The sequence below is a fragment of the Pyricularia pennisetigena genome, chromosome 6 (genome assembly GCF_004337985.1).
Source record: "Pyricularia pennisetigena strain Br36 chromosome 6, whole genome shotgun sequence".
NCBI classification, from domain to species: Eukaryota; Fungi; Ascomycota; class Sordariomycetes; order Magnaporthales; family Pyriculariaceae; genus Pyricularia; species Pyricularia pennisetigena.
In genome coordinates this window covers 1,055,182-1,079,250 of record NC_043744.1, presented here as the reverse complement: position 1 = coordinate 1,079,250, position 24,069 = coordinate 1,055,182, and the positions used below count along the sequence as shown (strand labels likewise).

Below are 24,069 nucleotides of genomic sequence, written 5' to 3'. Positions count from 1 at the left end.
AAAAAAAAAAAAAAAAAAAAAAAAAAAAAAAAAAAAAAAAAAAAAAAAAAAAAAAAAGAAATCGCCACATTTCCCTGAGCCGTTTTAAGGCTATTTTTGGTCAAAATTGCCGAGGCGGATATCTTGGAGAGCATTCAACCTTGTATGGGTATTCGCACCCTTGACATTTGACGAAAGGCCAGGATGAGCCGGCGTGCGACAGTAGATCGAGTGACTTGTAGCGTTCTGACACACGGCTTTGTACAATTATACCCCCATCCTTGCGATGACTAACTTTTCTGGACGCAAAGGTGTTGGCTGCAGGAAAGAAGGGCTTGCGTCAGTTACTTCGTAGTAAACTATAGACTCTCTAGAAGGACGAAGAATGTTTAACCAGGGTTGTACCTTTTTTGAAGGTGAAACCCTTACTCGGTGGTTGCCACTGCAGGATACAACCAAACCTTATCGAGAAGATGGGGGAAAAAAAAAAGAAAAGAAACCACTAAAAGAATCTCCCTTACGCAATTGCACATCAAGTATTGGTCCAAGGTTGTATATATTCGGTGCGAAAATGAAAAAAAAAAAAAAAAAGGTTGCTTCGGTACTGACACAGGAAAGTTGATAGGATTAAGCTCGGCACTCTGCAGAGAACACAAAACATCTCCGCTGCCCGCGATAAGTAGGGCATGTTCATCTACCACGACACCCCCCGGGGGAGGGCTTTGCAGTTTGATTTGCAAGCACTACCCGGTCTCAAAACTGCCTCACCACCAAAACCCAATAAAAGAACCACAGTGTCATAGACGCCAGCCCCGCCCATTGCACAACCCTCAAGCCGTACGCCAGGGGGTTCGGCTCCTCGCGCGACTCGCAGACGGCCCTGCGCGGCGTAGTCTCCTCCGGTGCCCCGGGCCCCTTGGCCAGGTACTCCTCCACGAGGCCGCTGTAGTCCTGCTGGGTGTATGGCTCAAACAGCTCCCTCCACAGGCTGCCCTTGCGCGCGGTCGGCAGGCCCAGGTCGTGCAGCAGCAGGTCCCAGTAGGGGAGCTGGTCGAAGACCATATCGGGGAAGGACCGGCCGTGGCCGAGCGGGGCGCGGCGCTGCGACCAGCGCTGCAGCAGCGCCGCGTCCTCGAAGATGGCCTTGGCGGACCGCGGCGACCCGTCCAGGTTCGGGTCGTCGAGCGCGTGGCCGAGCAGGTACGACGCCGCCCAGAGGCTCTGCACCTCGAGCCGCGTCAGGTTGCTCAGGTTGTTGTGGATGCCGACGAAGGCGAGCGACCGGTCGCCCGTCGCCGCGAGGCCGGGAGGGGCGATGCCGCGGTAAAGGCGCCAGGGGCTGTACGGGATCCCGTGGTCCGCGGACCCGAGCTTGTAGAGGGCGGGGCGAGCCGCCGGGGCTTTTTTGCTGCTGCTGCTACTGCTGCCGTTGCTGCTCTTTGACCACCGCCCAGGGGAGGAGGATTTTGACTTTTTGTCCTGTGGGCCCTTGATCAGCTCCGGGAACCGTGCCCCGAGCTTGGCGTCGCTGGCCGCGTCGAGCCTGCGCCAGTGGAGCTGCTGCGATTGGCTGAGCGAGATGGAGGGCACGCCCAGGCCCGAGTGTGTGCTCTCGGGCGTGAAGTTTATGGCTGGCTTGGCCCAGTACCCGGTCGCGGCTATTATGGCGTCTACTTGGAGCTCCTGACCGCGGGAGAGGTGCACTTTGTGGTCGGAAAGGTGGGATACGTCGTCCCTGTGGACCCTGATTTGTCCGGAATCTACAAACTTGTGAATGCTCAGGTCGTAGTTGTCGATGCCGGTTGCTGTTCCGTACCTGGAAACAAGTACAACGTTTGTAAGCAACGCACATGTGCAACAAGCAACGAGCAGCAGCAGCAGCAGCATCATCTGTGCTGGGGGGGGGGGGGGGTTTTACAACTTACCAGAACGGACTATGCTCCGGCTCCAAAACCATATGGGGAGACTTGCCCTTGAACCCAGTCTGCACCGCCGTGGTGAAATGCATCAGCTTCCAAAACTTGCCCTTGACGAACCTCCCCGCCGCCGTTCCGTGCACCGCCTCCCGCAGCCAACCGACGCCCGAAAAGTCGTCAAACGCCCAAGGCGACATGAAGGATATGAACCGGACCCTGGCCAGCCTCTCCCTCACGAGCTTGAACGGGCCCATCCTCGCCCAGGACGGCATGATCCACGACGGCCCGCGGCCCGTCTCGCGGATGACCCAGTCGACCTGGTGGCCCGTCACGCACGCCAGGTAGGCGGCGTCGTACGACGACTTGCTGCCGCCGATGACGCAGATTGACTTTTTCCGCCGCGCGCCGTCGCCTTCTTTGTCTCGGCCGCCGTTGAAGACGGCTTCGAACTGAGGCCCCATTTCGGACGAGTGGATAATGGGCCCCTTGAAGTCGGCCGCGCCCCGCATCTCGGCGATCCGAGGCTTGGGGTTCACGCCCGTGGCGACGATCAGCTTCCTGCACCGCAGCGTCTCCGTCCAGGGCTGGAGATGCTGCTGCTGCTGCTGCTGTTGCTCGTCGTCGTCGTCGTCGTCGTCGTTGTCGTGCGGCTTGCTGGGGTCCTCCACCTCCACCAGCCACCCTTCCCCCTCCGCCGGCCTCCGGACCTCTATGACCTTGGCGTTGTACCGTATCCTGGCCGTGAGCTGGAAGTGCTCTGCGTAGGCCTTGAAATACGCGTTCATGGACTCGCCCGAGATGTGCTGTCCCGGGCGGACGTCGAACCGCTCCGGCGTCATTGGAAAATCGCTAAAATCAAAGTTGCCCGCGAGGTTGTTGGTCTTGAGGGTCGGGAAGAGGCGCTCCGTGGCCCAGACACCACCCAGGGACGGCCCAGCCTCCAGGATGGTCACCGTGGCATTGGGCTGCAGCTGGAGGAACGTCTTGGCAGCGCAAAGGCCAGAGGGGCCGGCGCCGATGATGATGACGTCCGCCATGGCTTCTGCTGCTGTTTCTACCGACATTGCTGTGGGACAGAGGCAGCGCGCGACGGCTGCTTTTCAAGTTGATAAAGTTGACAACAATAACAAGGACACTGAGGGCACTTGAAACCCCCAGCGGCGCAACATTCGCGTTTTTTTTTTCTTCTTCTTAAAATATAATTGTTACAGTTGAGCAGCCATCAGACGGCCTTTCATTCCAGGTCAGGTGTTGGGTTTTGTCTTAAATCTTAAACGCATCGGCCGAATCCCGTGGTTGGCTGCTCTTCAGGATGCAGGGCAAAGTAGACTTCCTGCAAGGCGGCTAGGCAGAAATGAGATGGAAACCACATAGACTTGGGAGCTTTGCTGGGCCTTACAGGGCTCGCGCTAGATACTCTTTACTTGCGTGTACAAATGCTTATCACGTGTTAGTAGAGTTGGCTTATCTTCCGAACATCAGCAGTAGCGCAAGCCAGCTGAAGACTCGTCACTTTTTGAACAGCACATGGCAATCCTGAGGAACCCTGGGGGCATGTTCAGTCGGGTCTGAACGATTGCAAAGACAAAAGGGTCTACGCCAGTCGTTGGCGAAAAAATGGGTCGGCAGAATGGACGACTGACGTCAACCCCAACATCCATCTGCCTTTTGTATAATACTTTGGCCAGGGCTTGGAGTGAACAATCAAAGGATCAGGCCAAGCTTCGAGTCAGTGAATGGTGTGGTTGGACCAATGTTGGATGAGCAAAGCTGGCAAGTCGGCCAGGGATTGCTGGTCTAGGTGCCTCTGGAGCTGCGACCTCCATATCTTTGGCGATCGGACTGATAGCCCTGAGAAAAGCTTATGTGCTGGCGAGCAAAATCGTTTTTTTTTTTTTTTTTTTTTTTTTTTCCCCTCAGGTCGAGCGTCAGTGAATGGCGGTCGCTTCACAACGGAGTTCTGGAGAAAGTAGCATCATGGCCCTTCAGCCCCTGATTAGCGCTCTGCCACTTGGCAACATGATTGCGAATCCTTCTGCTGCCGTCGGTCACGATGGGAGCCGGTAGAGTCTAGACAACTAGCGCATGTAAACCTAGTTCTACACTAGACTAGCAGATCTCTCCCAACCCTGCCAACGATGTCAGCAACAAGCATCGTACTGCCATGCAATCACGGCTAAAATTAGTAGGTGCGCCGATTGCCTCGTGCAATCCGTCGACCATTTTCAATCAGTTACGGGTATGAGCCGCAGGATAGATGTTTTTCCCTCTCAGATCAATAATAAAGGTGGCGTGTTTTTTTTTCTCTCTTTTTTTTCGCTCCCATCGTCATCGGCCGGTCGGTTGCGCTGGAGGAGACAGCTTGTCGCGTGAAGAGATCAGTCTGAAGTGTTTGTCGCGGGTCTCGTTGTCAGGCTCGCCTGACGTGCGGAAAAGGAACCGTAGAGGTTCTGATCCACAACTGTTTCGAAGGGTCCAAACGCATGTGACGGACGGGATCGAGAACACTTTGTCTGCTGTAATTAATCAACATGTTTCCATCAAAGCTGTCACAACCGCAACTTCACTGTTGATTGTTTTCTTGGTTTGCTGTTGCAGAACGTCCAGGGCCTGCAACAAACGCAGGACCATGTGGTTTAAAAGGTGCCACTTAATTGAGTTTTTGTGAGATTTGCTGCCTGCTAGGTGCCGAGCCGGAAACAACGGCCCGACCCCAGAAAATGACTGCGACTGAAACAGGTTGCAACGGTTGGACCTTGACGGTGGCATTGGCATCGTGTTTTTTTTTTACTGTAGAGAAAAGAAGAAAAAGAAAAGCAAGACAAAATCAGGTCCCTACTCATGGGCTACCTTACGTAAAGCATCAATCTATCTCTCCCCCAGGTTTGAAAAAATTACACACACTTGGACCAGCTGGCCTGTCAAAGAAGTCTCGCCATCCGGAAAATAGGAAAAAAAAAAAAAAAAAAAAAAATCGAGCAATGCTCTTTTAGAGTCTGAACCAAGCAGCCATGAAGGGCCCATCATTTTCTCTGCTTGCGCCTGTGGCGGTGGCTGCATTCTTCACGCCAATTGCCGCCGTCGAATTCGAAACTACCGCCGCCTGTCCGCGCGAAGGTGGCCTCTACAGTTTGCTGTTGCCAACATGTCCCCGCGCTATTTCGGGCTACCCCGCCGCCCAAAAAACACCTAACCCTCCTGGAGCTCCAGCACAGCCCGATCCTGCAGCAGAAGCCGCGGTGGCAGCGGCAGCAGAAGCAGCAGAAGCAGCAGAAGCAGCAGAAGCAGCAGAAGCAGCAGAAGCAGCAGAAGCAGCAGAAGCAGCAGAAGCAGCAGAAGCAGCAGAAGCAGCAGAAGCAGCAGAAGCAGCAGAAGCAGCAGAAGCAGCAGAAGCAGCAGAAGCAGCAGAAGCAGCAGCAGCAGCAGGAGCAGCAGCAGCAGTAGCGCAGAGTTGGGGTGGTCCGCACGGCTGCGTCGGCGGATATTGTGTTTTTGCGAACCCCAATTTCGGCAACGGCGGCATCGTGCTGGTCACGACCAAGGCCAACAGCAAACGGGTCAAGGCGCTTCGCCCCGACACGGCGACGACAAGCCAGAAGGGCAAACATGGCAGAGACAAACCCTTCAGGGCGCAGTCCATCCCCGGAAAGGGCCTGGGCCTTGTCGCAAAGCGGCCCATCGCCAGGGGCGAGCTGGTCATGGCCGAAACGCCGGCGATCCTGATCCACAAACTGGCCCTGGAGGAGCCGACCGACATCTACTTTCCCGCCCTGGAGCTCGCCGTGTCCAAAATGACGCCCGCGACGCGCAAGTCTTTCATGGCTCAGGGAGGGCAGGGCGATTTCCAGGGCGCCATGGCTATCATGGATAAACTGTTTACCAATTCGTTCCAGATGGCCCTGTCCGGCGTCGGCGACGACCCCAAAGATGGCTTTCATTACGGTAACTTTCCAAACGTGTCGAGGTTGAACCACGATTGCAGGCCCAAGTAAGCTTTTTGTTTCTTTTCTTTTTTCTTTTTTTTTTTCCTCCCATGTATAGCCTTTTTTTTTTTGTTCTCTCTCTTTCTCTCATGCCAAATTTGCGCACGATGCAAGCTTAATCCAGAGGGCCGCAGGGGGGATGACTTTTATGGTTTAATCTTCCATCCAATCGCACAACTGAGCCCTACTGCTGCAAGCTCGTCGCAACGGTCATGTTTTTATCCAAAGTCAACAGACATGTGACAGTGCCATAAACGCATATCCCCAACCGGCAGGCTGCACCAGCTAACATCAAAACAACGCTCCCAGCATGGTTTTCCACATCGACAACAACCTCGTCCACCGCACGCACGCTGTGCGCGACATCCAGCCCGGCGAGGAGCTCACCATCTCCTACGTCGACCAGATGGACCCCGCCCGGGACCGCCAGGCCCGCACGCGCTCGTCGCTCGGCTTCGTCTGCGGCTGCGCACACTGCAGCCTGTCGGCGGGGCAGGCCGCCGCGTCCGAGAGGCGGATCCGACGCATCAAGAAGCTCGAGGAGAGCTTGGCGCGGGCGGTGAACAGTGGTTTTTCTGGCGGCGGGGCCCAAAAGAATGTCGCGACGGCCGAGGAGCTGGTGCGGCTGTACGAGGCGGAGCGGCTGGAGAGCAAGATTGCCGGGGCCTGGATGCTCGCTGCGCGCATCCACGACATGGCTGGGGATGCCAATCTCGCGAGGAAGTTTGCCGCTCTTGCTGCGAAGGGGTTGGAGATGGAGCGCGGGGTGAGTTTTGCCGAGGTAGAATCTATGAAGCGTCTTGCGCAGGGGTCATGACCTAGGCAGAGCCGCAGAGAACCGGAATAAAGATTGAGGGGAGTCGTACAGCTTTACTGGGTAAGGCTATTTTAACCTACCGACATACCTACCTACCTACCTACCAATAAGAAGGACTAGAGTAGTCGAAGTGACTGCTTGATAATGACTCCCTAGAATATCCACGATTTGCACCTACTACTCTGCACTACCATGTATACTAGCTTCCATACCTTGTGCCACTCAGATGGCAGTACCACTTAGACTACTATATGCACCGTTTTTTTCTTCTTTTTTTTTTCTTTTTGTTTAGCGAGTAATATGAGAGAACATGTTTATTCTGTTGCCAATTAATTAACAAACGCTCTGCGGGCTCGAATTTTGTACATGTCGAAGGCCCCGTAGACAATCCTGGAGGCTGCTCAGATTCGCCCTAAATCTATGTACGATAGATAGAAGAGCCCTCAAAATACCCAGCTCCCGCGTCCATAGGCCACCGCTGAACGATAACAGGGCTCATGAACCAAATACCATGGCCTGTTCAGCTCAGCATCTCGAGCTTCTTGAAGCACCAGCATCAGCAATAAATCAAAACACAACCTGCCAGCAGAACGCGGCATGAAATCAAATCTCCCCTTGATCAATGAAAATCAGATTCTCATCAAAGACCTTGATCGGCTGAGGTTGTGCCAACGCATAGACCCAGTCCGAAATCTCCACCTCGTCCTCCTTGGGCAGCACGCAGCAGGTACCGATGTGGAAGTACAGCGGCAGCATGTAGCTCCGCGTCTTGCGCATGGCGATGCCCTGGCCTTTGTCGAGATAGACGCATTCGAGATCCAGCTTGAGCTTGTGCCTCTCGTCGATGAGCAGAGGTGCGATGCGGGAAACCTGGAAGGTGTATTCGCCTGGGGTCTCGAGATCCGACGCAGGGACCGAGTATAGGTCGTAACAGTTTTGGAAGTTGAGCACTTCGTCGCCGGCGCGCAGGCTTTGGAACTGGGGGTCCGCGATGATCCTGAGCCCGATCTTCTTGATCGCGGTGCGCCTGTTGAGTGTGCACGAGCCCGTGACGCCGGCAGCTAGGTTCTGTTCAGCTTCTGGTCAGCCAGCCTGCCGGAGGCTGCGGTCAGGATTGTGATTCCAGGCGTGTCAACTTGCCTTGTGATGCAGCACTTTGACATCTCCCAACCAGTGCCACTCATTGCTGCCATGTTTGATGGGCGAGCCGTCTTGTACGCCAAGAGCCATGCGATCGAGCACCTCGAGTACAGGTCTCTTGAATGTCCTCGCATAAGCACACCCACGGGCGATGAGGCCGGTGCTATATGTCATCGCTTTTTGTTAGCTTTTGTCTTGGAACTTGACTGCGTCTAGGGTCTGTCCGTCTGTCAATGTTCTTTTGTGAGTGTACGGGGCGCGAGTGCATATCCACTCACTTGTCTGCAATAGTGACATCGTCTCTCGTCTGAATAAAGTTGAGAGGAACGTTTGGGTGGTTGTTTTTCATGTAACCTCTGATCAGGTTCTGGAGATACGCAAGCTTCAAAGAGCCACCCGAAAAGATCACCATCAGGTCCGCATCTCCAACTCGTTCGACAGCCTCGTCAACCTTCCTCTCGATCATTTCGATCGGATCTTTGAAAGATTTGCGCCAGGACTCTTTAGCTTGAGTGTTTGAAAGATGATAATTGCGATCATTGACGTCGACGAGGATGGCCTTGGAAGGGTCCTCGTAACTTCCCTGCAGCTGCCGGAATCGCTGCATAAGCTTCTGCAAATCCTCGCTTGCGACGTTGTATCCCTCCTTGCTGGCGATGACGTCCCCGATCTGCATGTGCCACAGCTCACTGCCGCCAGGACAGCCGAAGCTGTCGACCTCGACGCAGTGAGTAATGGCATCAGCGTTGCTGTCGTCCCTTGCGATTTGACACAGGGCGCCGTTCATGGCGCTGCCTCCGATGTCAATGACTAGGATATGGTGACGGTTGCCGATCTCGACGGAGAGGCGGGACTTCTCCTCGATGAACTCCTTGTGTATGCATCTGACCATGCCCTGCGCCTCGCCGATGAATTCGATGCCCGAAGCTGGTATGATGTCACTAAATACGTCGGCTATGATGGACTCGTAGATCTTGTCTACCCTTTCGTCGTTCATCCAGTTGGGCATGGACAGCGTGAGCGAAACCGGGCTGTATTTGAAATCGCAGTATACGTCGATCCGCTTTCGAATGTTGAGGAAGTGCTCTTTCCAAAGACGTTCAATAAGCCTGTGGAATTTCTCTTCGTGCTTGTGTTTCAGGAGATGCCTTCCGCAGGGTATCTTTTTCAACAGGCTCTGCCGGGGTTTGTTTGTATCAACGTCTTTTGACTGGTCGAGCAGAAGAGCAGCCGTCTTCAGCGGGATACGATCGGGCTTCCTTTCTGCGGCAAACCCGGAGAGGGGCGGGTCTCTTTCAGGGCATATGAAGGCTGGGAAGTCCGGAAAGGTGTCATAATGGCTCTCCACGCCGTGGGTGGCATCGAGCTCAGCTGTATGCATGTGACTTTCTTTGACGATATCGGCCCGCATTTCTTTGGACCAGTTAGGGGAGTAAACCTGTTGAGCAGTAGGAGTCCAGGTTAGCTACTTGGAGCTAACGGGAACACGACAAGGAGGATAGAGCGGAACGACACTCACCCTCACTCGAGTATACGTCGTGCCATGATCAATGCCGATATGGCTGCACAAGGTAGGTAAGATAAATACAATTAGCCCAGGCCAGGTATCGAAATCTGGGGTTTTGGTATATTCAAAACTCACATAGGCTTCAGCTTTTGTTGATCAGTGCTTTTCGCCAGCACTTTCGCGTCTGGGTCGAGCTTCGGGCGCTTGGCAGCTTTGTTACGCTGCATCTTTGGAGCCGGCAGCGTTTGACAATTCTTGGTAGCTGCAAAGTAATGTGAGCAATCAATGAGCAAAAAGCCAAGAAAATTGAAAGAAACGGTGAGGCTGTGAATGTCAGGTGTGTTTGGTCTCGGTAACGCAAGGTGAGCTGGAGCATTTGCATCCACACCCTTCTTTGCCAGGGGGAAATCAGAATTCTGGATCAAGGCCCGACAAAAAGAGGCTTGAGGCGGGGCTCCTTACTTTCAGGAGCATTGTATTCTCATAAAATCTTACTTTTTGCTCAGATATCAGCTTGTATCTTGCATACACTTCATATCAAATTCTGGCCACTGGACCGACTCCAGTTCACTCGTCTCACTACGCCATCATCTCATCAACTTCAGCCTCACTTATTCCTTTCCTTTTTACTTCTTCAACAATCAAGTGGTCCCAACACAAGAAGACTGGCCATCATGTCACACCAGGACCAAGAAATGGCCAGGATCCGCCAACCTGGACCAGACGACCCGCTCACAATATGCCAAAACAAGATCCACGTACTTGCAGCCGAGCTTCTCAGCTACGTCAGACGTGATGACGAAACGCCGGCATATTTCGACTGCGACGACGACACAGGCGCACGTACATTTGTGTGTTATGATGTCCCGCCCAAGGGCCAGACGTAAGTCCTACTCCTCCTCCGGGGTCAGGACTCAGGAGTGGGGGGGTTGAGCGCTGACATTACCAAACTGTAATCATCTAGGCTCACGACGGTCAAAGTGGATCTAGAGAGAAGCGAGGCAAAGGCCAAAAAGCTGGAGCAACAGCTTGCTGCCGAGCGGCAAACTGTCGCCACCCAGAAGCGCGAAATCATCGCCCTCACGGACTTCTACAACAAGATCAAGGGCACCGAGCTACAAGGAATGGCGCGACCCCAAGGTGCATCACCCCAAGTCTCAAACGTTGCCAGCACAGCAGCCACGGGCACGAAGTTGATCAAGGTCAAAGCCAAGAAGAGCGCGCTCTCGAATGGGGTGGCGACCTCGCCTGACAACAATGACAAGGCGGCGAAAGCACTCGAATCCACGCTGCGAGACAGCCCAGACCGCGACGAGCCTGGCAGTTTTGTCGACACAAACTCCCATCCTGGCGTCAAAAATGACGATAGCGAAGAAGAGAGCTCTTCCGACGCCGAGGGTTCGGAATACTTGGAAGATGCCGTCATTGCTTCCGACAGCGAGATGGATACAAAAGAGACAAAGAAGAGCCCTAACAAGCACCCTGCGACCACTGCCCCTTCCAAAGCCCCAAAGCGAAAGAAAGTGAAGGTGGAGGAGTCTCAGCCCAAAACATATGCGACGAGCGACGGCGATGTCATCCCAGAGGGGAAATTCATATTCGTGCGTGAGGTGGAGGCGATCAACGTCAAGCTCCGGCCTTTTGTTTTTGAATATCCTGAAAATTCTGGAAAGATGCTGGTGCTGCAGTGTCCCTCCCCAGACGGCTGCAACATGTCCGGCGGGAGCTGCTGGTTCGTGGACAATCCCTTGTACAAGGACTTTGCAAGACTGCACTACATAGCATTTCACCACACGCATTGTCGCAAACGGGATCCAACGCTGGATCTGATCGTTTCCTCAGGCAGCATGAGAGGTGAGCACAAGAATTAATTTTCGGTTTCTTATTTCTATTCCTATCCTCCAAGGTTGGTCGCTGAGCATGACACTCATTTCATGCGCTTTCCCAATAGTTGTTCCCGATCCTAAGAATAAAGACGAACAAGCCATGTCTACCGAGCAATTCAAGAAGAAGACCCTGAATATTAACAAGGAGACGAAAAAAGTTAGGACCTCCAGTCGAAAGTGGTATGTCATGCCGGGAAGAGAGGAGGTTAGGTGGAAGGGTGTGGAGAAAAAAGCAAAAGCAAACCTGGGAAAACTAGAGACAGAAAGAGAGTGTCAAATGAAGCAGCAAAGAGAGGAGATATAGGATAAACGGCGGGACGAAAGAAGTATAATCAGTTGCAAAATTGCCCAAAAAGCCCATGTGGCTTTTGTTGGCGGATTCCTTTGAATAGTGCAGCCTGGCTGGGAAGCACTGAGCCTGGATGAAGTTTGGAAGATCAATCTTTTCAGCCAGCAGAGCCTTCGAACAGTCGATTCGTTGACCATGCTGTCACGAGGCACAATTCCTAAAGTCATTAGCAGCAGCGAGGCTGAGAAATAAATCAAGAATGAAGGTCTTCAAAGACCATGAAAATTCATTCCAGAGGAGATCGTGATACTACTAAGTAATGAAACAGATGAATGGTAAAACAAAAGCTGTAGAGGCATTTGTATGCCTAGTGGTACAAAGGAACAGTCATAGCCATCATTAAAGCATGCACCATAGCCGTTGAGCAACACTGAAGGAGAATCAAAAACGCCATGCATCCCATCCCATCCATCCCGAATTAATGTCATCCACAGTCATCCCATCACGGCCTCCACCCCCAATCTCTGACACACGCCTTTTGCCAATACCCAACCCTGGCCTGCATGCCCAGCCCCACGCTTTCCCCACCTCCCCAGCCTCCGGTCCGGATGGCAGAGATGCCAAACGCGTCCTGCTTCCTCTTGGTCCTGCCCCTGGCCTCGTCCCAGCCGAGCCGGAACCGCATCGTGACGTGCAGGCCGTCGCGGAACATGAGCTCGAGCTCTCGCAGCGTTTTCCATTCGGCGCCGCGGCCCAGCATCCCGACCACGTTGCCGTCGGCCAGCATGGCCGCGATGCTGGCGAAGCTCAGCGGGGACTCGGAGTGCAGCCTCGGCAGGATGCCGATCCGGCGGCGCGGGGTCAGGCACCACAGCGCCGTGCTGCCGACGAGCACGAGCACGAGCAGCACCTGCAGGAGCCGCGTCGCCGCCTCGTCCTGCCGCATCCGGCGCTGGTTCTGCTCCGTCGGGTCCGTCGACTGCAGCGCCACGGCCCTCGTGTCAAAGGTCGCCGCCACCACGACGGGGAGCAGCGCCGCCGCGATCCACGACAGGGTCGACAGGACGACTGGCATGTTGCGGCCGACGATTGCGTGGTACAGCACGCGCGGGGTGGAACCGTCCAGGTAGCTGACTCTCATGGTCCTGAAGGTGCCCCTGCCCCATGTCAGCTCCATAAAGGGTGCCAGTGCGCGAATGGCCTTGTCCACAAGCCCGATGTAGAAAGTGAGGCCGACCGCCACGGCAGCCGGTAGCACCGTCCAGAAAAGCTGGGCCCAGGGCTCATCATTCATTTCACACAGTCCGCCGTTGGTGGAGGATATCCTGAACATGACCTCGAGCAAGACGATAAACGTCAGCGTCACTGACAGGCTCAGCGCGCGGTAGGTGCTAGAAACCCCTCTGGGTGGCGCCCACGACCCTCCACGGGACTCAAAGTACTCTGGCGCACGTGTGGTCGGAGGCAGCGGACCGCCCAAGACCTTGAAGTAACCCTCGTTTTCGGACACAAAGTCGCGCTCGTAGGCCTCGATGCCCGTGTAAAAGTAGGCCATGGACAGCCTGCCGTAGAGCATCTTGCTGTCGGCGCCGCCAGTCCCGCGGACGTTGTGTAAAAAAACCTTGCTGTGCACCAGGAGCGCAGCCGTGTCTATCAGCGTGTTGGGGTTCCTCGGCAGGAAGCCCTCGGTCGGGATAAGGAAGAAGAGAAAAAAGGCAACGGTCATCGCGGCAACCACAAAAGCGACGACGGAATGTACGCCGGCAGAGTTGGCACCTATCCTCTCGAACCGGCTGACCGATATCCCCGTGACGGTTGAGTTCTCTCTGGTCGGGGAGCGAAGTAGGAGTGTGTATGCCACCAACGACGCGTGGTGACGATAGTAGTTGGAAACCAGGTTCTCCAACTTTTCCGAATCCAGAAACTCTTCGGCTGCTTCCAGGGATCCACTCTCGCCCATTCTGAAACCAAGGGCAAAGTGAACATAGGCGTCGATCATAACGCGGGCCGGCTGGAACCCCGGATAGCCCGAGGCATCGGTTTCCGCTACTCGGTCGAGAAGGTATGCAACTTCCCGCACGTCCGGCTGGTACGATTTGAACATCCCAGCTGCGAGATCCCAAGGGTGAACCCCCGGAAGGTTCGGCAATGCTGGAGCCGACGACCCAAGCCTGATTCGTATCGTTCGGCTGGAGCTTCTGACCAGATCTATTGAACGCATCGTGTAGCCCGGCCGACATATTAATGGTGTAGACAGAGTCACCGCAGCTGTCGATGACACGAATCGTTCGTAGTCAATATCGCTACTGTTGCGGAGGTTTGCGACGCCAAACGCCACGACGATGCGCTGGTCTTGACGGTCGGTTGAACCGTAGCAGCCACCCGTTCCTGAGCGGAGAAAGTACGTAGGGCTGCCTGATCCTCTATTTGACGCCAGCCCGGTCCCATTAATTGTGAACTCAACGGCGCAGCCAGGCGCTATCAACGTCGTGTTGACGACTTGCTCCTGTTCGTTCAGCGACACGCTGTTTACCGACAGCGACGCCTTTTCGCAGGTGAGGTTGGGAAACAAGGCATGGACCGGAGCCGTCAGTTGGGCCCCAGGCGCCAAGTTGTTTGTGCTGAACGTCTCGTGTGCGAACCAATTTGTCGCGCCGTCGGGGTATGTCGTAAGCTCACCTAGCTGAAACGCCGCAACCTCGAGCAGGGAAGTAGCTTTGGACGCCGCGGTGACGAGGCTGTTGTTTTGAGCAAGCCCACCGCCGTCGACTGCAAACTGTCTCGTCAACGTGACATTGACATTGCTGTCGGTCATGGTGACCAGTACCGTTGTTATGGCGCCGGTGGAAATGATTATTGCGGTCCATAGCAGCATCGACATGACTACCGCGGCCGCTACGATCCAGTCCTTGTTTTGAATCGCGCGTAAAACCACGGACGGTCTGGTCATAGACACGTAGTCCAGCAGCACTGTTCTCTCGGCATCTGCCGGCCCCTTGTACATGCGCAGCCAAGGCGCGGTGCTTCGCGCCTGGTACTCAAAGCGCTGCCAGAATCCCGCGATGATCAACAGGACGGCTGGAGGTGCCATCTGCCATAGGTACCTTGAGCCATCGACTGGACCGAGTCCCATATGTTTGTTTGAGACGCTTAGTATGTATTCCAGCAATGCCATGACCAGACCCAGTGACCCAATGAAAGAGACAAGCACAAGCCTCCTCATATACTTGGGAATCCACGACAGCCTGGCGTGGACAATCTCGGGCCTCTTATCTGAACCCGTGCTCCCCGAAGCAGAACGAGTGCCGTTAAGCTGCGCCGCCGACAGCTCCTCTGCACCATAGCCCCCATCCTGCCGCTGCATGTGTCGCAGACCCCCATGCGATGCAGAGTTCGATGGACTCAGAGACTCGGTTGACGTGGTGCCTGATGACGTATGGCCAATCCTCTGCTCTTGCCGTGGCGTGTTGAACGATTGTTGAGGGACGGCATGAGGTCTCTCCCCCGGTAAGCTCCCGGGATTCTTTTTACCCGTCAACAGTCTCCCCTGATCCCGTTGGTGTTCTTGCCACTCCAGCCTCGCGGCCGCCGCCCGACTCTGCTTTGCCATACCCAATTGTCTATGCTCGCCCTGCATGGTTGCGTTGGCGGGCGGAGTTGACCATACCAAAAAGAAAGCACCCGAAACAGTGTGCAGCACAAGCCAATGAATCTTAAATGACAAAGAAGTTTTTTTTTTTTTTTTTTTCTCTTTTTTTGACGAGGCTCAGGCGGTGCCTGTCCACTACTTCAAATGCCGCATTCCTGTATTTGGCGAGGAGCTTTGGTTCCTCCCACCAATTTTGACCTTGAACTCGGATCCGTATGGTCCAAAACGCAACAACCACGGTGTGTATCACAGTAAGCAGACTGATACACAGATCGAAGGTAAATCGGATCTTTTAGGTAGACCTTCAACTAGAATGTTAAAGTTTGACAGCTCGTAAGAGGAAAGAGGAGAGTTCTTCCCAGCCTTTACAGCAGAAGACGGGGATGGCTGGTCCAAGCACGAACTTGATCGGAAGCGCTGCGGCTATTCCTCTCGACAGCTCGCTCGGTTCAGTTGCCAAGCATATGCGTTGAAACTCGCCAGCAGCCAACGACGCGAGACCACCGGGGGCAAGCACTTCGGCGATAGAGGGGTACCTCTTGTGCTCAATCATTCGTCATCTAGATCTTTACATCAGTCAAGGCACGAAAGTTTGAAGATCGACAACAGTACAGAAGATCAGGTTAAACGATAGGAAAGAGAAAGGAGTCCAAAGCGTTCCTCGCGGATTTTCCATCAGATTCCAAGGGCCATAAGAACAACGGCTTGCACTTGCCCGTATATTTTCATGTTTGTACTGACTTTTTGTTACCTTCCTCCTAGTTACCGAAGGCCTTGTGTTGTGTGATTCAATCACTCGACGAAAGATCAGGCCAAACAAGAGCAACAGTGGGATACAAGGCAGACTGGATTTACGACAGAAAGCACTGCAGACGGACGCGTGCAGGCCAAATTCTCATCCAAAGACACGGCAACGGTGAGGAGTTTGGTTTCGCCGTGTGATGAGATGAGCACAACTCCTGTGGCTGATGACCATCAGCTGCAGACGCCCACGAGGGCTTCTAATACTGTCGGGGTGGAAGACAGGAGACAGAAACTCTGTTGTCAGGTTGATGTATCATACCCCTGTCGCTCCAGACCACAACCTTATTGAAGTGCATGTGTCCCCGCCATCAGGGCTGCAGGGGGCGCAAGGTCGCATTGCTTGGTCCCTGTCATATGCACGATTAGATGGATGTGAGTCGCTCATTGCCTTAGGAACTGTAGTATATGGCATGAGTTAGTTTTTTTTCTCCCCTTCTTCTTCTTCTTCTTCTCTCTTTCTCTCACTCTTTTGGGCTTGTCTGGTTCAATTGTTGCCGAGACATATCTTCAGGCTGAAAGGGATCGGCGAGATGCTAAATCAATTCCATGTCTAGTTTCAAGTAGACATCAGACACCGATATCTCTAAAATAGGCCCCCAATGTGAGGTGTCCTCGCGAATTTCTATGGTATCAATCATAAAACATCAAGATCAAAAACGACTCCGGAGCAGCTCAGGTTGGGTGATGGTTTCGAGTATTGGTGCAAATATCTGCCGATGTAATATACACCAACCCCTCACTTCGACGCAACCATCGAATTAGTTCTTGCCAGCGTCTTCTTTGAGGGACACGATACGATTGAGAACAATCTTGTCCTCAGTACTGTCGGAGTCCATGGCCTGGAAGAAGCGGTTAGACTATTTGTTAGAGATGATTTTTGAAGATGCAGCCAAAGAATCGCGTGATTTTACTCACAAAGTAGGCCACTCTAGTGGCCTGGAACCGGACACTCTCCGGTCCTCCCTTGCCCAACTCGCTCTCGCCGGCCGCTTCAGGCCAAGGTGCGCGCCGTCTGACCTCTTCGAATCCGCTCTCCAGGAGCGCATCTGGGTATATGATCTGACTGTCCGGGTTGATATCCGCCAAGAAGCCCCCCTCCACGGAGTCTGGGTTCTCCGATTTGAACAATGGATTATACACACGTGCCTCAACTTTACGAGAACCCTCAGGTACCCACTGAATATAGGCCTTGGGCTTTTTCTTCTCGCGATCGAATTCAGCCCGAACTTCTGTTATTTTGCCCGATGCCTCGTCTTTGCTGAATGACTTCACCTTGATGGGATACGGAACATTCAGCAGACCTACGGGCTTGCCGGGAGCCAAGCGGAAGTAGTCTTTGCTGTCCACCTCTCGGAAATCTGACCTGTCAATGTAGACTGTCTTGGTGAACTTCAAGTCGTGAGAACCCATCTCGGGAACCTTGGAAGAGAATGGTATTGAAAGAGGTTTGCCGTCGAGGTCGTCGGCATCGTCAATCACCACACGTAGTGGATCCAGAACCATCATCAACCGGGGCACAGTGCGTTCGAGGTATCGACGAATCGTCTGCTCAAACCGCTTGATCTGAATGACAGTTGCGGCCGTGGTGACGCCAAGCTCGTTGACAAATTCGAGGATGGCTCCGGGTGGAACACCACGTCTCTTGATTGCCGTCAGAGTATAGAGTCTGGGGTCGTCCCACTCGCGAACATGACCAAGCTCGACAAGCTTAAGAATTTTGCGTTTTGAGAGCACCGTGCCGCCGAGGCCCAGCCTGCCATATTCGCGCTGCTGAGGCTCGTATACCCCGAGGGTTGTGTTCAGCCACTCGTAGCTCTGGCGCGATTGGATGAACTCGGTCGTGCAAAGGGAGTGGGTAATACCCTCAAATGAATCGCACAAGCAGTGGGTGAAATCGTACGTCTAATTAACACAGGCTTGTTAGACCAGTCTCAATCATAGATAGCAGTGTAAAACAAAGTGGGGGTGTACAAACTTACCGGATAGATCTTCCACTTGTCTCCTGTTCTGTGGTGCTCGGCCTTCTTGACACGGTAAGCGGCCAAGTCCCACATCTGAGGGTTGCCATCGGTAATGTCTTGCTTCATGCGCAAGAATGCCTCCCGCTCCTTGTACTTTCCGTCACGCATGTCGCGGAACTGAGCCAGGTTGTCCTCGGGAGTCTGGTCGGCATGGGCACAGCGGTACCTCGGTGACTTGCCCTTCTCGCCACCGCGCTGGAGCTTGATCTCTGCGTCGTCGCACTTGCATACATAGGCCTTTCCAAGGTTGATCAGTTTCTCAGCCAGCTCATAGAGCTTGTCGAAATTGTCACTCGAGTAGGTAATCTTGTACGGCGAGAAGCCCAGCCAACGGACCATAGACTCGATGGATGTAAAATATTTTTCCTCCTCTTTTTCGGGGTTCGTGTCGTCGTAACGCAGATAGCATTGGCCGCCGTGGTACCTCGCAAATCCGAAGTTAATAGCGATAGCCTTGGCGTGACCTATGTGAAGGAATCCGTTGGGTTCGGGAGGAAATCGAGTGAAGACGGGCTTCATAGGGCGGTTGCGGAAGACTTCGTCCAGGAAACCCTGTTTAAACATGGCATCGGCATCAATGACCACCTCGTCGGCCTTGGGTGCAGGTTTTGCAGGCGCCTTCTTCTCTACATCGCCGGCGATGGATTGGGTGGCCTCTTTGGCCTTTGCTTGGGCGGCTTTCTTGGCTCTCTTCTGCATACGCTTTTTCAGCTCTCCCTTGGAGACCATCTCGCCTGTCTCCTCGTCCAGCTGGAGCTTGGCTGCCCCCTCGGTGATTGCGTCCGCCATGATGGAGGAGGGCGACAAAGGGTAAGTTGGTGTTCTTTCAGAGTAGGATGTTAACCACAGAGAGTAGCCAGAGTCTCATCTACTTAAAATGCAGTGTTGATCGTCAAATCGTCAATTGAGCATCTTTGCTGACAGAGAGCCGCGATCTCTTTTGACGCGTGGTGGGGTGAGTCAAAAGTTATGGCGGGGTCGCATTAACAGGTGCGATTAGATAAGCCCATTCATTGACTACACCGCATCAACGCAGACAGAAGCTACTGCCACTGCTACCTACTACTACATTCCATTGTCATCTATTTCATTGTCCTCCCCCAAGGCATGAAGGAAATCACTCGCAACCTGAAGCGCTGACACGTGCCTCTATTGCAATAGGTAGTAATTTTCTCTGACATGAGGTATATATTTCCCGTCCAACATATCGTCTCGTAGCTCTTAGCTTAGTGTGCCCCACTGTGTACTGTATTTCGTACATAGCACGTTCAGTTGACAGCCAAGAGAGAACGTCATAAATACAGTACCGTCCAGGGGTAGGGTGGCCCCGCTCCAGGAGCTTGTACCTCTGCTATGACTTAACATCTGGGTTTCCAGGGTCAAGCTTCGGTGCATGCTGCAGAACTGTAACATCCATCTCGTCATCCAAAATCCGTCCTTCTTTCCTTTGAGACTGTTGATTTGTGAACTTGTCGTCTGCACAAAGAAGGTTTCCTCGGCATATGCACTATTAAAGCTTCCTTGTGATACTCCCCAGCCTCCTTGAATTGCTCTAGACTCGCCTGTGTTCTACATATTCTACATAGTTCCTTACCCGCAAGTACTCAGGCATGATAAGCGTCTGCTGCCAGGCAATTGCTCGGCAAAGTCCCCTATTGTGTCAAGTTGGGGTTCCCCGCTTTCGCTGTCGAGCTCCCTTTCACACCACCAGGTTCAGCATTCTCAACGTCACCAGAACATCTTTGGCTCTATCGCTTTCTTTTCGCAATCGCTTATTTGGAAAACTGCCGGAGTATTCTGCTATCTTTGAATTAGTTATCAAAATCCCCTCCAAGTCGACAGCAGCATCGCTCTTCAATTTCCGCACGATGGCGTCAGGAGCAACACCGCACCATTCCATCCTCAAGAAGGGCCCTGTGACAGAGGCCAAGCTGCGATCGAGAAATTTGACACATTTATTCCAGGAGAAGGAACTCAAGTTCCAGGCCGAAGGGCTCGAGATGGCAAAGACGGTGAGCTGCGATCTCACCAAGCCCGCACCACCAAACAAGAGCTTTAATGATCGCATCGCCCTTTTCCATGGCGACATCACCAAGCTCATGGTCGACGCCATTGTCAATGCTGCCAACGAGAGTCTGCTCGGCGGTGGCGGTGTGGATGGCTCAATTCACCGTGCAGCCGGCCCGGGCCTGTTGAAGGAGTGTAAAACACTAGGTGGCTGTGAAACCGGTGATGCCAAGGTGACGGGTGCCTATGACTTGCCCTGTAAGAAGGTTATCCACGCCGTGGGTCCAGTTTATAACGACACCCAGAGGGAAAAGTGTGAAATGCTTCTGTCTAGCTGTTACACCAGGAGCTTGCAGTTGGCCATCGAGAACGGATGCAGCTCGATTGCTTTTCCGGCGATCAGCACAGGTGTCTAGTAAGTAACATACATTACAGCGGCCCCAACCGGAAATGATTTGAGCATCTTGATGGTTAACGCTTTTAACGCTGCACTTAGTGGATATCCAAGCAGACGGGCTGCCAACGCTGCCATAACGGCAGTAAGAAAGTTCCTCGAGTCGGACCAGGGAGACAAGATCAGTCTGGTAGTCTTCTGTTGCTTTTTGCAGAAGGACATGGAAATTTACACAGACAAGCTCCCGTAAGTCATACTCAATACTGGCCTTCAATGCCGCCGATATGTATGTTGACTTGTGATTACCCCAGCCTTTGGTTTCCACCTGTAACTGCAGAACCTGGTGGTGTAAAGGCAAAGCGTAGCATGCTCGATGTCGGAGACGATGATGCAATCCCGCCCACGACGAAGTAGGCTCGCGTTCCAGGGCATAAGAACTCGAGCGGTTCTGTAGAGTCTGCGCATGTTTCGACTCAACCCCATATCCATAAAAACATCACATTCGTCGACTTACCCTCTAAACATTCACCTAATATCAATGCATCAACCAGACCTCTTACGAGAGGATCTGCTTCAGAGCCGTCAACAAGTATATACAAAGTTACAAGCAGCATGGTGGACGAGGCATTGGTAGCCAATCGTCGCTCGGGCAGCGAATCTGGACCTCCGGACGTAGCAACAAGAGAGGGGGCACATGATGTGATTAGTCTGCGGAGACTTTCCCAACCGTCAACCCCTGGTCGGAAGGATATTGAGTTGAGACAAGTATCGACGACAGGAGAGAGCCGACGTGATAGTCGCAACAGCCGCAACAGTCGCAATGACGAATGGTGCTGTAGCTACTGCACGCAGCCATGTGAGCACTTTTGTTCGGCTTGTGTCTTGTCCTAAGCTTGACAACTAGTGCTTTGGCATTGTCTATCAAGACTGCAAACTATTCCCCTCCCATTTTTAAGGCCATTGTCGATTGACAGGCTTACTTCCCAGCAGCCCAAGATTGTTCTTTGGCTTTCTAGCGTCTACTTCTATCTCGCCTGAGGGTCCAGCGATCGAGTTTGACCAAGGCCATCTGAGATAGAAATACCCCGGTTTAGCTAAGTAATATGAACAGGCCTGAACAAAAGAAGGTTACGGTCCGTTGTTGTTTGGGACTTGATCCCATTACTACTTACGACTGCTATCACCAGTGCAACAGTCATCACGAGATCAATAGCTGTGGTTAGTCAGATGTGGAAGTAAAAAAAAAGATGACGAAAATGTAGCTGTCAAATTAGAAATGCAATTGATCAGAGGATGCTACATTCTCGACAATCGGATCAGGTAGCGCGGTCTGGAAAGGCTAGAAGCGCCCATTAGCACTTGGCGCCAACAACACTTCGGATTAACACCCAGAACTACATAAAAGACGAAAAAGACAATGGATAAAACGACGGGGTTTTCTTTTGTTTTAGAAAGAAAGAAGGGGAAAAAAAACGCCCCGAGATCAAGTGGGTGCTTGGGACGCGGTTTTCTCGCCTCGTGGTAATTCCTTTCCAACGAGTAGGAATGATCAAGCGGGGGTTCGACAAGAGGAATGGGGAAATGTGAGCATTGAATGCAGGGGGCACAAGTCGCATTTATTCATGCTTCCAATTTATATTTCTGGACGCTTACTTGTTTATTTTGCTCCCGCCTAGGACTCCTTGGCACAACGCCAAGCGATGATGCAGATTCAATGCCGGCACCGCCAGTTCGTCAGGTTCCCCGATATCCAAGTCGCAGAGAAAGGGAATTGTCCTTGCTCCGTGATATCCGTTATGTGGTATACGGTTGGGGCGGCCCGAAAAACTATTGTGGATTTAGTCCGACGGTGAAAGTTAGTCTTGCGAGCGATCATAATGAATAGAAATGAAATTACATAAAAAACACAAAACTAAATAAAAGAGTCAGCGTCACCGACGGGCAAACCCGTTCGTTGATGCCGTACGTAGATCAAGGATCCCCCAACCCATATGGTTGTGCTGGGTAACGTTATAGCACCATGGATGTGGTATGATCGATTAGCATTTGCTTTAACGACAGGGAGCCAGCAACTTTGTGGCTGCTACTGTGTAAAACGACCCACAATTCGACCAAACCATACTGATGAGTAGGCGATGTGAAATCTAGTTCCAGGCCCTGCTAGAGGTTCCGCATCATACTGTGCTCTCCGTGCTCTCGCCAAGCTTGAGGGTGCTCGAACCCATTCTTTCTTGTGAAGCCCGAAGACATGTAATAAAAGGTAAAGATAAAAGGAGAATAAAACACATGAAGAAACAAAAAACTTTGCTTCCATCTATTACGTCAGCCTTGCAGAATTCACCAAAGCAATCCCACCATATCCCAACCTAGATAGCGACGGAGAAAATTTTTCTACAGTACGAATGACGAAGAAGTGCAGAAATTAATAATAGGTACTTTGCATGGATAGCGGGCTGCTTGTCATCTCATGTGAATTACCGATTAGGCGGGCAAGGGGAGACTTTTTAGCGACCTGGAATCAGCTTGCGGTCAAAAATGTCTTTTTGTTTGACACAAGGGATGGCTGGCAATCTAGATGCGAACCAAGGTTGTTTTTCCTGACCAGGAAGGTATGCATCGGATGCCCTTCGGTCTGGCCCTGGACACGATTCAATCACCTATTAATTTTAGCTGAATTCTTTTTCTTTTCTTCTTCGGTCTGGGAAATTGTGCACGAGACACAACCGTCGACCTATAACACCGATTTGAACCACCATCACAAAACATGGGGCACATTAGTAGTTATTGGTTGTGTCGAGAGAATCCCGATGTAAGTTTGCATGCAGGCCTTGATGCCTTATCCCGTCCATTAACAGAGCCTCATGACAAATTGTAGGCATGATGTGCATCCTGGTAGGCAGCTTGGCAGGTAGCTCTGTATATTAAAGTTGCAAATGCAGATTGGCGAAGCCCGAGTGTAACCAAGCAAGAATGTATTCTACAAGAGGGAAAAAAACAGGCTAATGGTATAAACACACAAAAAAAAAAACAGCTCACGGATAGCCTGCGCGATTAATAAAAACTCTAAAGACAAAGAATTCTTGACATTGGCACATTGTGATCACCGTCTGCGATGGGGTTGCAATGGATATGTGATGTTCTGCGTGCATGGAGCAGTATTCGATTGAAAAGGTCAACAGCGAAAAGTCATGAGCGGTCAGCGCACGATCTGCAGTCGCCAAGGACGTAAGACTTGATGGTGGTTCAGAAGATGGCGATTGACAACTTGAACAAGTTGTGCCAGTGGCCATAGAATACATTGCCGGAACAGCCTTTAGCAGGCTGTGTCAGCTCGCTGTGAAACAAAACCCCCCGGCCCAACGGCTGTGGAGACATGACAATAACTGCCGATCGTCATTCTCTGGGTCTGAAAGGGGGGGCCCAGCAATTTCGATTGGGTTTCCTTGTAGCCTGTACTGGCCTCCACAGAGATTTCGCTCGACCAAAAACCAACCCCTTCCCGGCGCCGGAAGCCGACCAAGCAAACATGGCCCCTATGGCACCTTGGTAGCCGGGGGTATCGGCGATTCTGCGTGGGACCGGGGGTCAAGGATTGGTTGCCTTTTTTTTTTTTTTTTTTTTTTTTTTTTTTTCTTACTTGTACCCATTTCATGATCTCGTTTTCCCTTTTGGTTTCT

General features: G+C 52.6%; 8 protein-coding genes across 8 annotated transcripts; 4 read left to right on the top strand and 4 right to left on the bottom strand.

The window, feature by feature from the left end:
• Positions 1-732: 732 nt before the first annotated feature.
• On the bottom strand, positions 733-2,959 carry PpBr36_04169 (uncharacterized protein; the record flags this gene model as incomplete). Its single annotated transcript, XM_029891333.1, has 2 exons — positions 733-1,795; positions 1,905-2,959. The coding sequence occupies 2 exons, from the start codon at positions 2,957-2,959 to the stop codon at positions 733-735; spliced, it is 2,118 nt and encodes a 705-aa protein (XP_029750435.1).
• PpBr36_04170 (uncharacterized protein) lies at positions 826-2,240 on the top strand (the record flags this gene model as incomplete). The annotated part of the gene is made up of 3 exons (XM_029891334.1): positions 826-1,407; positions 1,477-1,816; positions 1,963-2,240. Coding segments are annotated over 3 exons (1,200 nt in total), but the record flags the coding sequence as incomplete, so codon positions are not given.
• A 1,947-nt stretch (positions 2,960-4,906) lies between the features above and the next one.
• On the top strand, positions 4,907-6,695 carry PpBr36_04168 (uncharacterized protein; the record flags this gene model as incomplete). Its single annotated transcript, XM_029891332.1, has 2 exons — positions 4,907-5,883; positions 6,188-6,695. 2 exons carry the CDS (start codon positions 4,907-4,909, stop codon positions 6,693-6,695), a joined length of 1,485 nt encoding a protein of 494 aa, XP_029750436.1.
• A 603-nt stretch (positions 6,696-7,298) lies between these two features.
• Positions 7,299-9,569, bottom strand: PpBr36_04167 (uncharacterized protein; the record flags this gene model as incomplete). The annotated part of the gene is made up of 5 exons (XM_029891331.1): positions 7,299-7,756; positions 7,832-7,998; positions 8,114-9,273; positions 9,355-9,397; positions 9,478-9,569. 5 exons carry the CDS (start codon positions 9,567-9,569, stop codon positions 7,299-7,301), a joined length of 1,920 nt encoding a protein of 639 aa, XP_029750439.1.
• Positions 9,570-10,016: 447 nt separating this feature from the next.
• PpBr36_04166 (uncharacterized protein) lies at positions 10,017-11,532 on the top strand (the record flags this gene model as incomplete). The annotated part of the gene is made up of 3 exons (XM_029891330.1): positions 10,017-10,225; positions 10,307-11,196; positions 11,294-11,532. The coding sequence occupies 3 exons, from the start codon at positions 10,017-10,019 to the stop codon at positions 11,530-11,532; spliced, it is 1,338 nt and encodes a 445-aa protein (XP_029750440.1).
• A 487-nt stretch (positions 11,533-12,019) lies between these two features.
• Positions 12,020-15,719, bottom strand: PpBr36_04165 (uncharacterized protein; the record flags this gene model as incomplete). Its single annotated transcript, XM_029891329.1, has 2 exons — positions 12,020-15,229; positions 15,495-15,719. 2 exons carry the CDS (start codon positions 15,717-15,719, stop codon positions 12,020-12,022), a joined length of 3,435 nt encoding a protein of 1,144 aa, XP_029750437.1.
• Positions 15,720-16,728: 1,009 nt separating this feature from the next.
• PpBr36_04164 (uncharacterized protein) lies at positions 16,729-18,780 on the bottom strand (the record flags this gene model as incomplete). The annotated part of the gene is made up of 3 exons (XM_029891328.1): positions 16,729-16,809; positions 16,886-17,872; positions 17,950-18,780. 3 exons carry the CDS (start codon positions 18,778-18,780, stop codon positions 16,729-16,731), a joined length of 1,899 nt encoding a protein of 632 aa, XP_029750438.1.
• An 821-nt stretch (positions 18,781-19,601) lies between these two features.
• Positions 19,602-20,806, top strand: PpBr36_04163 (uncharacterized protein; the record flags this gene model as incomplete). The annotated part of the gene is made up of 3 exons (XM_029891327.1): positions 19,602-20,413; positions 20,495-20,638; positions 20,704-20,806. 3 exons carry the CDS (start codon positions 19,602-19,604, stop codon positions 20,804-20,806), a joined length of 1,059 nt encoding a protein of 352 aa, XP_029750443.1.
• Positions 20,807-24,069: the final 3,263 nt, after the last annotated feature.